The following is a 15,986-nucleotide window of genomic DNA, read 5'->3' on the forward strand; positions in this document are numbered from 1 at the left end:
TATAATTGCATCTTAGTTGTTAGACTATGTAGACCTTTTTATAAAGAATAACTTTTTTGCGTAGAATTACTAATAACTGAGTTATCGTAATAAAAATAATGTTGGGTATTCGTAATTTGAAAAAAAAAATTAAAAAAAGAAGTGTTTTAACTAGAAGAATGTAGGTAATTGAATATTACTGCATAATTTTTTATTATCAAATAACTTTTCTTAATAACAATTTTCGATATTGTGAAATATAAAGGTACTTTCCTCTTGAGCGAAATTCATATTTTTTGACATACCTCGTATGCTGTGGATAAAATTTGATATCTGATATTGAATCGTAGGTTTTAGACCATGCAGAGCACTTTATAAAGAATAACTTTTTTCCTAAAATTGACAATAAAAAAGTTTCCCATATGGTTCCAAGTTACGCAGACACACTTTATATACTTATTATTCCCATACATAAGTAGGTATAATAATTAAAAAAAATATGATAAAAAATTGTGATAAAAAATTTAAATAGGTATGAAATTACCTACTTGTACAATTCAAAACAAAAACGTAATGCGCACGAAATGTAATGGAATACGTTCTTGAATAATCTCCAAAAATTTCATTTCATGTAATAGCAAAAGGCTTGGCAAGAAAATGTAGACCCTCGCACACGCTTAAAGAAAAATGTAAGCGATTTCGGAGTAATAGTCCTGTAGTTGATAGTATTTCGACAAAATTATGCTAAACATAACATTGATAGAAAAGCATTCAGGCATAAAATGTCCGACATTTTTAGGCCATAATAATGAAAGTATATTTTTCTACTTTTTCTACTATGTCTACTTTCGCGCACGCATTTTAGTTTAGAAAGTTTCACTTTTCCGCACGCGTGTTACTTTTCCGCACGCGGTTTTTACTTTTCCGCACGCGTATTAATTTAGATATGTTAATATGGCCTTAAAGTAATTATAATACATGCAATAAACTAATATTTAGATATTATTTACTAATTTATTTCAAATATATCTTATTGTGTTCCTGTTGTAATGAAATTAACGCGACAATTCGATGAAATAAAATTATGCCTGTTGTTTCCGATAATCCGAGACAATGAACGTCGCTCTGCCGCCGTGTGCCATGAGTCATTTTTACTATCGTATAGTTCAAATTACATAAATACACATTATCTCTCAAATATTATATTACATACATTTTTATTGTTGAAATGTTTATCTGATGAAAATCGGTCCGGGTTATTGGGGGCCGACTTATCGGGGTTCCACTGTACATAGTAATAGTTAGTGAGACTTCAAGCCGATAACCGGTTTCGTTAATCTAAGCCGATAACATAGTATGCTATAAGTATGTATGCTGAAGTAATGACGGAATAACTTCCAGAAATGTCAAAGCTAAGAATAGCTTTGTAAAACAAGGGCTTCTTTGCGATCAATATATTCATACAAATATTAGGCTAAGTTTAAAAAGGATGGTCATATGGTCAGTCTTACTGTACGGAATAAAGACCTGCATAGGGATTACGAACACACGATACGAGTCGTATTCGCCATGTTTTACCATAAGGCGCTATGGTAAAACATGGCGGATAGGATTCGTATCGAGTATTCGTAATCCCACCTCTGGACTTCAAAAACAATAAGTCTAAATAAATTATAAGCCTTTGAGATGTACCTCTATCTATCGACGTATTTTAAAAATGCCATTTACCTCAGAGATACGCAACGAAAAGATCTTGCGAAGAGCCAACTTTGATAGCGAAATTAAGGTTAACGATCAAATTTAAGAAAACCATTAAACTTAAAAAAATTATAACTTTTTAGTTTCACGTGAAAAAAGTTTGAACATTTTTCACCAGTGCACAAAATTTTCTTCTCTTCTTTTTTGATATTTATATGTCCATCTGGACGAGCTAATTCTAAAAACGTGTAGGCATCGTGTAGGTATACGTCACTAGCTAACCCTCGATTTGGCGATAAAAAGCCAGAACACATTTTTCACATTTAGAGTTATTTTCGATTTCCGTCCAACCGGTGCATTTTTTATGGTAACATGTATATTTTAGAATCAGCATATTGCCCCGAATCGAAATACATAAATCAATCAAACGTCAAAAAATATTAATTTTTTTAAAGCTTGGTGACGCTCACCGACGGCGGCGGTTTGGTGAGAAAAAGCAAAAAAAGTTTTAAGTACGAAATCCCAAATTCCTAATCTACGGGTATAATCTGTTATTAGTGCAGTCACGGAAGTGGACAATGATAAAGTGGATGATCCGATATTACCTCCGATTTCGTTAAAACTCCATCGATTTTTATGAAAATTGGTGAGTAGTTAGAGAATACAAGGAACAAAAATGACATGGAGCCAATTAGCGCTTTTACCCTAGGGGGGGTGCCCCCCATCTCGGGAGTGAGAATTATTTTATTAAAAATAACCAACAGATAGAGGAACAAATTCTAAGCAAAATTTGTTATATATATATATATATATATATATATATATATATATATATATAGTTATTAAAATAGATCCTTTATTAAAATAAATACTTTTTGAGTTAGTAAAGATCAAAGATTTTAATTTTTCGTATAAAAATGCTAAAGCGGTTATTTATAAATAACCTCAAAACTGGACTACAGAGACGGAGGTAAATTCTGGCAAAAATTCAAAGTCCTAACAAAACAAAAATCATCTCAACCATCTCATCTGTTGGTCAACAATCACATAATCAATTCCCCAGAAGGGAAAGCCGAAGCATTCAGAAATTCGCTTCAAAACAATTTTCAAACGCCAGATAACCCGAACTTTGATCGCATATTTAAATTCAACACAGAATACATTGTAAATGTTACTCTCAACCACTACATTCCAGTCTATGATCCTATCATGGACCCCCTCACAGACAGGGAAACGGAGAGCTTTTGCCAAATCGGCAAAAACAGCGCTCCCGGACCTGATGGCATCAATCGAAGGTGCCTCAAAAAACTTCCAGAGAGTATCATTCCTCTTCTAACTAAAATATTCAATGCATGTCTCAAAAACAGCCACTTTCCTACTCCTTGGAAAGTGGCCAACACCATCATGCTTTTGAAAAAAGGCAAACCCCCAACCGACGTGGAATCCTATAGACCAATTTCATTAATCAATACTCTGGGTAAGGTTCTTGAGCTAATCCTAAAAGAGAGGCTCAATAACTTTCTCGAAAACCACAATATCATACCAAAATTCCAATATGGATTCCAGTCAGGAAAATCTACTAAACATGCATTAATAGACTTCACTACCAAAGTTACTCAAACCATCAACGATGGTTCATTCGCCATAGCCACATTTCTGGATGTGCAGAAGGCTTTCGACCAGGTCTGGCACGACGGGCTTGTTCGGAAACTTCTGGACATCGGGCTTCCATTGCAATTTACCAAAATTGTACACTCCTACCTCCACAATCGTACTGTCAGAGTGAAAATATGCGATCAAAAGTCCACCCCCTTCACTCCACAAGCTGGAGTTCCCCAGGGTTCAGTCCTAGCGCCGCTGTTGTACATCATCTACAACAGCGATATCACTAACCAAAATATCCCAGGTACTCGGCTGTTTCTCTATGCAGACGACACGACTCTGCTCTCAACTACCTCTCGATACAACCCAAGACTCCTCTTCAGAAGAGCCCAGGCTCTGTTGGACGGCGTCGGCGAATGGTGTTGTAAGTGGAGAGTCACGCTCAACGCGAACAAAACAACAACAATTGTGTTTCGCGCCCCTTCTGTGTCAAATAGAATCATTCGCAATGAAGACGACCAATATCCTCTGAGTTTGTTGGGAGAAAGGCTTGTCGTTAGCCCGACTGTGAACTATTTGGGAGTTCTGTTTACCAGGACTCTCAACTGGGACGCAGATCTAAAGGCAACTTTAGACAGGGTAAGGAACAGGGCCAGACTTCTCAACGCTCTCTCTGGAAAAATTGGCAAGACACACAAGAAGACTCTCATTCACACTTACAAGACCTTTATTCGACCCGTCATGGAGTACAAGTCATGTATCTACTCTCTTTGCTCTAGACAAAAACAAGAGAGGTTGTTGAGGACAGAGCGCAGAGTCTTGCGTAGATGTAACTATGAGCACTGGCGATATCCCTCAAACGAAATCCATAACATCTCGAACATCCCCAAAATCACCGAGAGAATAAACTCTCTGAACAGGAACTTCACAATCAAAGTAATCAACGGCCCCCCTTCCGACACACAAGAATCTCTCAAATGTTCCTGTTCATCTTCCGGCCACGTACTCTACCGAAAGCCCAAACGCAAAAAGATTCACGTACCGTCCGCTCTAATGCAAACATGCATTGACGAACTCCCGGTAGAGTACGAAAACATCCTTGAGGCTACCCCGTTAGCCTACCGTACCCACCTCTAACATTTCCTCTTCCCTACCCCGAACAGGGAGAAGTTGGTTTTTTGCGGTTTCCCAACTTCATTGCACAATTATACCTGTTCGTCCCAAGAAAATAGCCGCAACTATTTTCTCCACTCGAACGCTCACTGTCCACGCTGCGCTCAAAGCCACCTCCTGACCGCCGACGAGGGACGCAGGTTCGCCTGTCGTTGTACAATGGTTTCTAGGGAGACTGGTCGAGAGCAAAGCACGGACAGTACACGTAAATGTCTATGGAACCAACAACAATCCATCAAACTTTCTTCTCTGTTGTCTTCTGGCCCTCTGGACACCACCGTCCGGCATAACCAAGGATCCAAGAACACCAGGACACGGTGCTTGCCCCAGTGTGTTTTTCGGACTGTTTGCTTTTGCTGCCAACACTAAACATTCACCACAAACCCTGAAGAGGACAAAATCCTAAACGGGGAATCACATTGTATGCATTTCTTCTTAACATTATCAAGACAAGCAAATCAAAACAATGTAGTAGTAGTATTTATAAATAACTCAAAAGCTAAAGTTTTTACAAAAAGATAATAAAAAATTAAGCAAATTCTTTACTAGGAATTTATGTTTCAAAAATTAAAAAAAAATGTTATTGTTTTTTTAGAATAACTCCGTTAATTTTTATGATATCAGGGTTTGAAAAGTAATTTCAAGGGCTATAAAAACGTATTACGTTTAATATTTTTAATCCCTTATTTTTATACATATTATACATATTATTATACATATTATACCGGGTGTCCACTTATAATTTCTCCCATTTTTACTGTCTATAACTTCTAAACAGCTCAAGATATAAATATGCGGCTTTCGCTAAAATGTTTTATTTTAGTAAAAGTTTTGTCTGAATGGATTGCATTTTTATATCGCTTTCAAATACAAAATAAAAATTGCGGATTTTTGAAAAAAACGTTGTTGACTTTTTTTTAATGGAACACCCAGTATATTTTTTTGTAAATTGAAAGAAAGGCTATTAAGTTTCTCAAAATCGGTTATCAAATCACTAAGTAATTAATTTTTAAAATGAGAGGTGCAACGTGGATATCTTATACCTAAACAACATAACTAAGCAAATTGATATTATGTTATGTGACTTCCAAATTGCATCTCTCATTTTAAAAATTAATTGTTCACTCATTTGACAACCGATTTTAAAATTTTTTATATCGCTGGATAGGTAAATGACCGGTTTTTTAAGTTACAGAAAAATATACTGGGTGTTTTAATAAAAAAAGTCAACAACGTTTTTTTTTTCAAAAATCAGCCATTTTTTATTTAAAAGCGATATAAAAAATAGTCATTTACCTAATAACTTGAAAAAAGGTCATTTACCTATCCAGCGGTATAATTTTTTTTAAATCGGGTGTCAAATGAGTGAGCAATTAATTTTTTAAATGAGAGATGCAATGTGGAAATAACACATAACATAATATCAATTTGTTTAGTTATGTTATTTAGGTATGTGATATCCACGTTACACCTCTCATTTTCGAAATTAATTACTCAGTGATTTGACAACCGATTTTGAAAAACTTTATATCGCTGAATAGGTGAATGACCTTTCTTTCAATTTACAAAGAAATATACTGGGTGTTCCATTCAAAAAAGTCAACAATGTTTTTTTCAAAAAGCCGCCATTTTTTATTTCGTATTTGAAAGCGATATAAAAAATTCAATCACTTCAGACAAAACTTTTACTAAAATAAAATATTTCAGTGAAAACCGCATATTTATATCTTGAGCCGTTTAGAAGTTATAGGCAGTTAAAATGGGGGAAAATATAAGTGGACACCCGGTATAAAGTTAAAAGGGCCCCGGTTACGTGGTTTTAGCTTTAAAATTTAAGCTTTAAATATTTATATCTCGATTATTTTTTATCGTACAGAAATAGTAAAATATTTATTAAAGAAAAGGCTTTTTATTTTATATAAAATTTATCATTTTTTACGTATTGATGTGATCTTGATTATTGATATGAGATAATATTCTTATATGTCATTTAATTTAATCAATGCATTAATAATAATCTAATTAATTTACCAGATCACATATCAATATGTTTTCAATCTCAGGGCTTTTTATAAAATCAATTACTTACTTACGTGGCTTCTAAGTATTTCTCAATGGTTCCTAATCGGGATAGGAAAGAAAAGAGTAAAATAATACACACATATGGGTTACAATTGTAATCAAATTATTGTTTATTTTATTTAAATGGCAATCACTGCTTAATATTTGCTATATCTTATTATTCTTAAACATAACATTTACACATGGGAATCTTATTTCCTTTTGGTTTCCAATTGAAAGTTTTTATTAACATTTAACTATTATGATTTATTAGCAACAATTCTATTTAAGTTTGACGAAGCTTTTCTGATATTATTGATTATGTTTCTTCATTTTTAAATGTGGTATTTAATACGAAAAACCCATACATTCATGTCCAAACAAATGAGACTGACCTTTTTCTGGTGAACTGAGAATGTCTTCACACAAGACCCGTTTCCTGCTATCCTTGGCTGCGATCAAAACCTCGTCCTGGCTTCCAGTAATGTTCTCCTTTGAAACTAGCTCGTATAGCTCTCGTTTCCTGCTTCTGTCGTGATGCTGTGTTCTACCTTTTTCGAAACTGCAATCAGCTACCGGGAACTCTTGGCTCAAGGAGGTTCTTTTACTCTCAACCTGGCCTACCTCTCGTTCCACGATAGATACTCCACACTCACGGAACTACACCGGCTTTCTCACTCTCCGTACACTACCGTCTACTACTGGACTTCACTTCTTGACAGCTCAAAACATTCTGATCTCTATTTGTCATTCATTCCCCTACTTTCTAAATATCCCTTCCAGATTCACAAATCAAACTTCCACCACCAACTCTCATTCGCAGTATTCCTCAAAACCAATTTTTAATCTTTCTAAATATGCTTAATGGATTTCAAAAGAAAAATAGTTAATTCCCATTCTAAAATTACTTTCTACTAATTACAAAATTTAATGATCTATTATCTCCAAGCATTGCTCTTTCCATCGCGTGTTGAGTGACTCTGAGTATGTTCATATTCTTTTTTGTGATTTTCCATGTTTGCGCCCCATATGTTAATATCGAAATAATGCATGCATCAAAAACTTTAGATCTAAAATGTAGTTGAATTTGCTGATTTCTGAGTATATAGTTCAGTTTGCCGAATGCTGCCCATGCTAACTTTCTTCTTCTTTTTATTTCTTCCGTTTGAATTTCCCTATTTATTATTAATTTTTGTCCTAAGTATATATATTCTTCAATTTTTTCTATAACTTTGTTTTTTATTACTGTCATCGTTTCTTCGGAGTGCATGACTTTTGTTTTGTTTAAATTCATTTTCAGTCCTATTTTAGAAGATTATGTGTGTAGTTCTGAAAGCATGGTTTGCAGTTCGTGTAGGTCAGTAGCTATCAGGATTATGTTATCCGGGAATCGTAGATTACTGAGGTAGCGACCATTGATGTTTATTCCCTTATATTTCCAATTTAGATTTTTAAAAACGTCTTCCAAAACTAAGGTGAACAGTTTGGGTGATAGAGTGTCTCCCTGTTTGACTCCCCTGTTTAATGGTACAGGGTTCGTGTATTCATTTTCATTTAGGTAGTATGTAGCTGTAGCTTGGTTCATAGTTTCTTTTATTAAGTTAATATATCTGCTGTCTATTCTACAATTTTGCATTGCGTTTATTACGGCCGTGTGTTCTATAGTGTCGAAAGCTTTTTCGTAGTCTACAAATGCTATAAAAACTGGAAACGTAAGAAGTTATACTTCTATTATTATGATTTGAACAAAATTAATATACTTAACCGGTTATTTGTATTTTATTTAAATATTAAACTAACTTTAAAATAATAAAAATGTGTACCATTTGTGTACTTGCTTCGTATATTTAAACTAACTTTCTTTACCTACCACTTTTAAAATTTTTTTATTAAAACGATACCAAAAATATATATAAAAAAAAGAATATGAATCGTCCGGGATTTGAACCCGGGACCTCTTGATCTCCGGTCACACGCTCTACCACTGAGCTATATTCCCTTTGCTTTGACAGGTTACAAGATTTCTCATACATACTGACAAATTTAATAGACCAAGTGAAGTATACAAAAATACTTTAAATATACTTACTATTATTATAAAATATCTTATTCCCGAGGAAGACAAATCCAAAGACACAAAAATTATAATAAATAACTAATATATCCTTTTATATGATATAATATGACTTATTTGCGCTGACAGCGCTGATACATACATATCTTGAAAAATTAGCAACGAAATACATAATGTCTGTGTGCGCATGCGCCCGGCATTATAAAATTTCACACTCGATCGTAAAGAAGTATGGCTTCAACAAAAAGTTTTTTTTTTAAGTAAAATATTTCAAATTAAAAAGCACACTCAATTTTCTCTTTTCCATTCACCCCTGTAACTTATTAAAATAAACATTATAGAAGTTTTCAGGGACTTTTTGGCCTCGGTAATAATGTAATTTTTTATTCTGCGTTTAAATTTTTCAAAAATACTTATTAGTTTTCTCAGGATCCGAAAAAAATAAATGGATTTAAAAAACATTTGCCCGAAATTTTGCGCCTACACTCTTAAAAAAGGATGACGGCTAATCACACTTCGAGAATAAAACAAAGATAGAAGTCCCAATGAAAAGAACCAGGGAAAGGCCCCGTAAAAGATGAATGATTGATATACGAGTATAAGATCTACAAACAAGTTTTTACAGAAAATGCTAAAAAATTAATAAAAACTGACATAAATAAACTCCCAAGTAACTGGTAAGTTTGACAAAATTTGTCAAATTTAATATTAATATTTAATATTGTTCTGAAGCTATTTTCTTGTGGCATCTTATGCAATTTAGGTAATATTTTATTTTGGGATAAGCCACAATTTAAATTTGAAATTAAAACTTTACGTTTCGATTACTACTTCGGAAATCGTTGTCAAAATACAAAACATTACAAAAAATAAACAAATTTTGTTTTTGTTGCTTGGTAAAAAAATTCTTCTAATTTAATTATTCTATCTGACGTAAAAGTAGATTTCATCTAGGTACTTTTAAAGAAGATGACGACTTTATTGGAAGTTAGTTCATTCGATTACATGAAATCAACTTTAAGTTAAGCATATCCATCATAAAAATCATAGCAGGTCTAAAAAAACAACTACATGCAATGATGACAGTAAAGTTTTCGTGTTGTGTTAGTGATTCCATAGTAAATCACGAGGAAAATCCAGGAAAAAGAAGGTATATAAGGTAAGTATTTGGTCTTACACTTAATTTACTCTCATAATTAACACCAAACTCAAATTTTATATGACGTATGCTGTAACAAAAAAATCAAAGAAGCGGCTCTAATTATGTTAAATGAAACAAATTGTGTCGCAAATTCCTCGATAGAATGCAGTAGGATGTGGTTACCCATATGAAAAGAGCAAATTAATAGAAAGAAAACATCATACATACATACATTTAATTTAAAATAACATACATATAAAATCAGAGTTTGGTGTCAAGAGGAAACAGTAGCGATCAACAGGTAGCAAAAACGCGTTCCAAGATTTTGGCTGTAATTTTGAATATTTTTTCGAGATATTTGGCACACGTATTCGTAATATAATAAAGAATGGCGGTACAGAGCCCAATTTGAAAAATATATTAATATGTGGAAATTACTCTGTAATTAAATACAATATTAAAAAAACGAGCCTGTACCGCCATTAAGAAGAACAAAAAAATACACTTTCTTCAAATAAACTTTTTTATCCGATGCCTAGATTTTGTGTCATTTTGGAACTACTAATGAAATAAAAAATTTTAGTAGTTCCAAAATGACACAAAATCTAGGCATCGGATAAAAAAGTTTATTTGAAGAAAGTGTATTTTTTGTTCTTCTTAATGGTGGTACAGCTCGTTTTTTTAATTTTGTATTTAATTACAGAGTAATTTCCACATATTAATATATTTTTCAAGTTGGGCTCTGTACCGCCATTCTTTATTATATTACGAATATGTGTGCCAAATATCGCGGAAAATTATTCAAAATTACAGCCGCAATCTTGGAACGCGTTTTCGCTACCTGTTGATCGCTACTGTTTCCTCTTAAAATGTAAGACCAAATACTTACCAGGTCGGGATAGTATCATGAGGTTTTTCCCGGTTTTCCTCGTGATTTACTATGGGATAACTATCGATTTTTATTTTTAAGTTATGATATTGTGGCATATATGGTATACTAGAGACGTCATCCATCTGGACGTGATGACGTAATCCATGATTTTTTTAAATGAGAATAGGGGTCGTATGCTAGCCCATTTGAAAGGTTCTTCAATTCGCTATTCAGTAATATAAAAATTTACATAATTATTTATACAGGGTGTCCAAAAAATTGTTATTAAATTAAATTATTTGACAAAAAAAGAAGTAGAAGGACACCCTGTATAAATAATTATGTAAATGTTTACATTACTGAATAGAGAATTGAATAACCTTTCAAATGAGCTACAACACGACCCCTATTCTCATTTAAAAAAATCATCGATTACGTCATCACGCCCAGATGGATGACGTCACTAGCATAAAAATAAAAATCCACCTGTTTCGGGATTTTTCCTTAAAGTTGCCGGTTTACGAAATAACGAATTTATTCCTTTCATTTGCACCATACTGTCGGTGGAAAATAGTGTCGCGCACGCTTGATTAGCAATTAAAAAACAAAGGAGTTTTGAATATTGTATTGCAAAAAACTTTTCGGGATTTCATCAATCGATGTTTAAAGAATATCAACCTACCTTGGCAACATTCAAATTTTCAGTTTTTCACATAGTTTTTGAGGGTTAAAAATGGCCGATTTCGCAATTTTTCAATTTTTAATCGCTTATATGTCAAAAACTATCATTTTTAGAGAAAAGTCAATAAAGACCTTTTCTGTTTGAAATGATCCAAATAATCTAAAAAAACTTTTTTCCATGCAAAAAAAATAATTTTAGGAAAAAGACAAAAAAAAACGTTTAAAAAATTTTTGACCACCTTTTGGTCCTGGCAACATGCAAATTTGTTAAAAGGAGTCCTTTTTGAGTAAGATTGTGCAAAAAATCCGAATCAGAATATTTTTCCTAGCGGATGCGCAGTGGCTTTCTGGACTACTAGTAAATGACCGTTTTGGAGTGAAATTTTCAGGGTCAACTCCGAATTGCATGAAAATTTGGATTTAAGTTCTACTTACCCTCCACTTCAAAGTTGAATTTGTGCCGTTGGTTGGTCGCTTTTACTTGGGGAAGGGGCATTCTCCCCTTCTCTGGAGTGAAATATCGCGCATTTAAAGTAAGTCCGGAAATGGATAAACTGACTAATTCTGAGCAACTTTCGTTATATAGAGTTTTTACGTAACAATACTTTTCGAGTTATTTGCGAGTGAAAATGTTTATTTTTCGACAAAAAGAAACACGTTTTCAGGCAGTTTTTTGCAAATAACTCAAAAATAAAATATTTTATCGAAAAAAATATTCCTGTCAAAAATGCAGCTTATAAAAAAAAACGAAAAAATCGTATATTAATGAAGTTTATAAACCCAGTAAAAGCAAAGTTGTAGCTCATGAAAAATAGGTTCTTATTCGTCAAATTCCAAGTCGAATATTTCAACGTGAAATAACCAAAAAATTAAGCAATTTTCGGGGATAACTTATGAAAATGTTTTAAAGTATTTAAAAAAAGCTTTAATTTTATTTTTTATGAAATTTTCTAGCAACAAAACTAACTGAGTTACTTTATATAATGTATGTGTGTTTACTGTTTATACAATATGTAAGTTTAACCGGTTGGAAGTGCTTATTTTGGAAGAAATTTGGTTTTATAGTCAAAAAAGTTTTTTCCTAAAAAATTTGGAGAAGTACTCTTTTTTCAAAATAACAAAAAATGTTAATGATAGGAAAAATCTTAAAGAATAAAAAAATGTAGGTTTTGCTTTTATAAATATGATAGTTTCATTTTGTTTTAGGTGCTGTATGACAAAAATTGGTTAAGATATATGGCTCTTCAAAGTTTGCATACACTCGTGATTAGTGTCTGGTGCAAGCCCTTTAAACTATAACCCTTTCAAAAATAAGCAATTTAAACCAGTGAAACTTACAGATCATATAAAAAAGACATAAGTAAAGTTAATTTTTTTGTGAAACGGTAACGAATAATTTCACTTGTGGTGCTAAATAGGGGAAGATTTTCACGATTTTTTTTTACCAAAAAAAGGGGGCCAACCTTATTTTGAGCGTAACTCGCTTAGTTTTAATGCTATAAATTTAAAGCTTTTTTTAAATGGCTAAAAAAAGTTTTAATGAGTTTTCCTTAATAGTGCTTCACTTTTTGGTTATTTCACATTGAAATATTCGATTTGGAATTTGACGAATAAAAACGTAGTTTTCATGAGCTACAACTTTGCTTGGGCTAGGTCTATGGACTTCACCGATACACAACTTTTTTCTTTTGTTTCTATGCTGCATTTTACTAAGAATATTTTTTCGATAATATACTTAATTTTTGAGTAATTGGAGAAAAACAGCCTAAAAACGTTGTTTTTTTTGTCGAAAACTAAACATTTTCAATCGCAAATAATAACTCGAAAAGTGTTGACTTATTTAAAAAACTCTATAGAACGAAAGTTGCTTTGCCATGAAACTAAAAGAAGAAGAAGAACGAAAGTTGCTTAGAATTAGCCAGGTTACCAATTTCCCGACTTACTTTAAACGCGCGTTTTTTCATCCCCGAGAAGGGGTGAATGTCACCCCCCAAGTAAAAGCAACCAACGACACAAATGAATCTTTGAAGTGGAGGGTAAGTAGAACCTAAATCCAATTTTTCATGCAATTCGGAGTTGACCCTGGGAATTACACGTTATCGCCGTATTTCCCGTTCATTTACTGGGCTATAAGGGGGTAGGCGCAAAATCTTGGTCAAATGATAAATGGTCCATTTTTTTCGAGCCCTGAGAAAACTAATACAGTGGAACTTGCTTATAGCGTCATTGAAGGGTCAAGTAAAAAAATGACGCTATATCAGAGTGACGCTATACAAGAGGTAGAAAAAAATGAGATTTTAACGAGGCAAAATTTTATTACAGCATTATTGCTGCATTTAAGATAAAAAAAAAGAAATAAAACCTATTATGTATATAAAACTTACATTTTATGAGAAAGTTCTCTTATGCTGAAAAAAGTCAATTATTTTCTTCTGCACAACCCTTTCCGAAAAATTAAGTTTGCAAACCGGAAACCCATTGCACTTTATCCTTCATAAAATAAAAAAAAAATGACAACCGTCTTTAAAATTTTATGACGCTATAGACGAGGGTTACCTTATTTTTAGCCGATAAAACCGGGTTTTTAATAATGTTATTGAATAGGTTTTGGCCGGACCTATTAAAAATTGCGTTACAACCAAGATGACGTAACTACCGAGGCCGTAATATCCAAGTTCCACTGTAAATATTTTTGAAACATCTATACGCAGAATGAAATATTACATTATTACCCAGGACCGAAAGTCCCTTCAAAACCGACCGAAAGAATAATCAAAAAGTTTATTTTGAATGAATTATTTGAAATTAAAAATCACACTAAATATTCTCTTTTTTAACCCCTGTAACTTATTAAAATAAACATTCTAGAACTTTTCAGGGACTTTAGGGCCTCTGTAATAATGTAATCTTTCGTTCTGCATTTAAATTTTTCAAAAATACTTAGTTTTCTCAGGATTCGAAAAAAAAATGAATGCATTTAAATAGCATTGGACCAAGATCCTATTATTATTATCCCTATATCCCTATATTAGGAGGCCTACCTCCTTAAGTTAAAGTTTATTTCATGTAGGTAATCAAAAGAACTATCTTCCAATACAGTCGTGCCAGGAACGCAACTTATAAATATTGACAATATCATTTTGAAATCATGTGGGAAATAAAATTGTCAACAACAACTGACAAATTGTGGCTTATTCCCTAATAAAATAATAAATGAATATTTAATATTCAAAATAAATTCAACTTTTGAAAGGTACCTAATCATAGCTTACTCCGGACCTGTCTAGTCATGTTGATGTATTAAAGATTATACCAAAATATTCGTCTATAATAAATATATATCTGGTGTAATTAACCTTGAGTAAATCAAATGAAATTTCTTAATAATAACATTGATAATAAAAATATGAAAATGTTTTCACTCACCCATCACACTTTTTAACTGCCCTTGGAGACCTCACTAAACTATTATTAAAATTTTCATTTACACTTATAGTATATCCATTACTTATAACTAAAACACCTAAAAATAACGTTGTTAACCGTTGATAATCACTTTTTCCACCTACCTCTACCGAAAGTATACTTTTCCGGACCTGATTGTAGGGAGCAAAGTTGTACTTTTCCTCCCTAGGGAGGAAAATATTTTTCCTCCCTAGGGAGGAAAAGTAAAAGTGACGTCATGATATTTCATTCATGAAATATAACTTATTGACGCCCTGTATAAGATCTATTTTCTATTACGAAGTATCTATACATTTTAACGTTTATTTATAAAACATCCTGTATTTTGCAGAATGGTAAAAAACAGTAAATTGTTATTTTAATTTAACAATGTTTACATTAATAATTTGACTTATATTTGACAGTTGACAGTTATATTGTACCTACTTGTTGTTTTGGTTCTAATAAATTTTGTTGGTTAGTTACATAAATAAATTAAGTAAAAATGAAAAAATGACTGTTATTTGAGGAAGGTGGAAAACCCATATGTATAACATGGGAGTAAAGTGCCTTTTCCTCCCTTGAATGATTACTGCCCTCCGCTACGCGTCGGGCAGTAAACTTCATTCTCGGGAGGAAAAGTTACACTTTCCTCCCTTGTTATACAAATAGCTATTAAATTTACTTGAAACTTACTTGAAACGAAATAAAAACAAAGGAAGCATTTTACAAAACCGTCACTTGTCATAGTCGGTTCGTTAAAGTAGCTTACAACTTTTTTCAAAAAATTCCTTATTAAGGACTCATACTCTCGATTCTTCGAAATGTGTCTTTGGAAGTAAGCCAAAAGGCAATGTGTATAACAAGTTTTTTGCTTGTCTAACCGTACTTCTGAAGAAGAATCTCGCTAGACGACTTCTGTAGGACTGGTGCGCGAAGCAGTTAATTCAAAACAAATTAAAAACCATTTACGTGTGTTATCTGGGAATTCCTATCACTTTTTAAGGAAATTTATCAATAATAGTGATTTACCAAATTCTGACTATATCTTTATGTAGTTTGTTCATACGAGAATCAAAATATTTCTATAAAAAAATAGTAGATGCAAGAGGCTATCGGTGTTTTATTTATTTAATTATAAAGCAGGACAGGACTCATAAACATTTGAAGATATTATTAATAACATGTATTAAAAATAGTAAATAAAGCAACGATGATAACCTCAGTCAACAGAACTAAAAATAAAAAACCATCTTCGGAAA

General features: G+C 32.6%; 1 protein-coding gene across 1 annotated transcript in view; it reads right to left on the reverse strand.

The window, feature by feature from the left end:
- LOC114326691 (modular serine protease) overlaps positions 1–15,771 on the reverse strand; it is a 176,779-nt gene extending 161,008 nt beyond the window's left edge. Inside the window, exons 1-2 of the mRNA XM_028275106.2 lie at positions 15,421–15,771; positions 14,707–14,803 (exon numbers count right to left, since the gene is read on the reverse strand). Coding sequence (XP_028130907.2) covers positions 14,707–14,803; positions 15,421–15,472 — 149 coding nt within the window. The 5' untranslated portion in view covers positions 15,473–15,771. The remainder of the gene's footprint in view (positions 1–14,706; positions 14,804–15,420) is intronic.
- Between the last annotated feature and the right edge of the window lie 215 nt (positions 15,772–15,986).

The sequence above is a fragment of the Diabrotica virgifera genome, chromosome 5 (genome assembly GCF_917563875.1).
Source record: "Diabrotica virgifera virgifera chromosome 5, PGI_DIABVI_V3a".
Lineage (NCBI taxonomy): Eukaryota > Metazoa > Arthropoda > Insecta > Coleoptera > Chrysomelidae > Diabrotica > Diabrotica virgifera.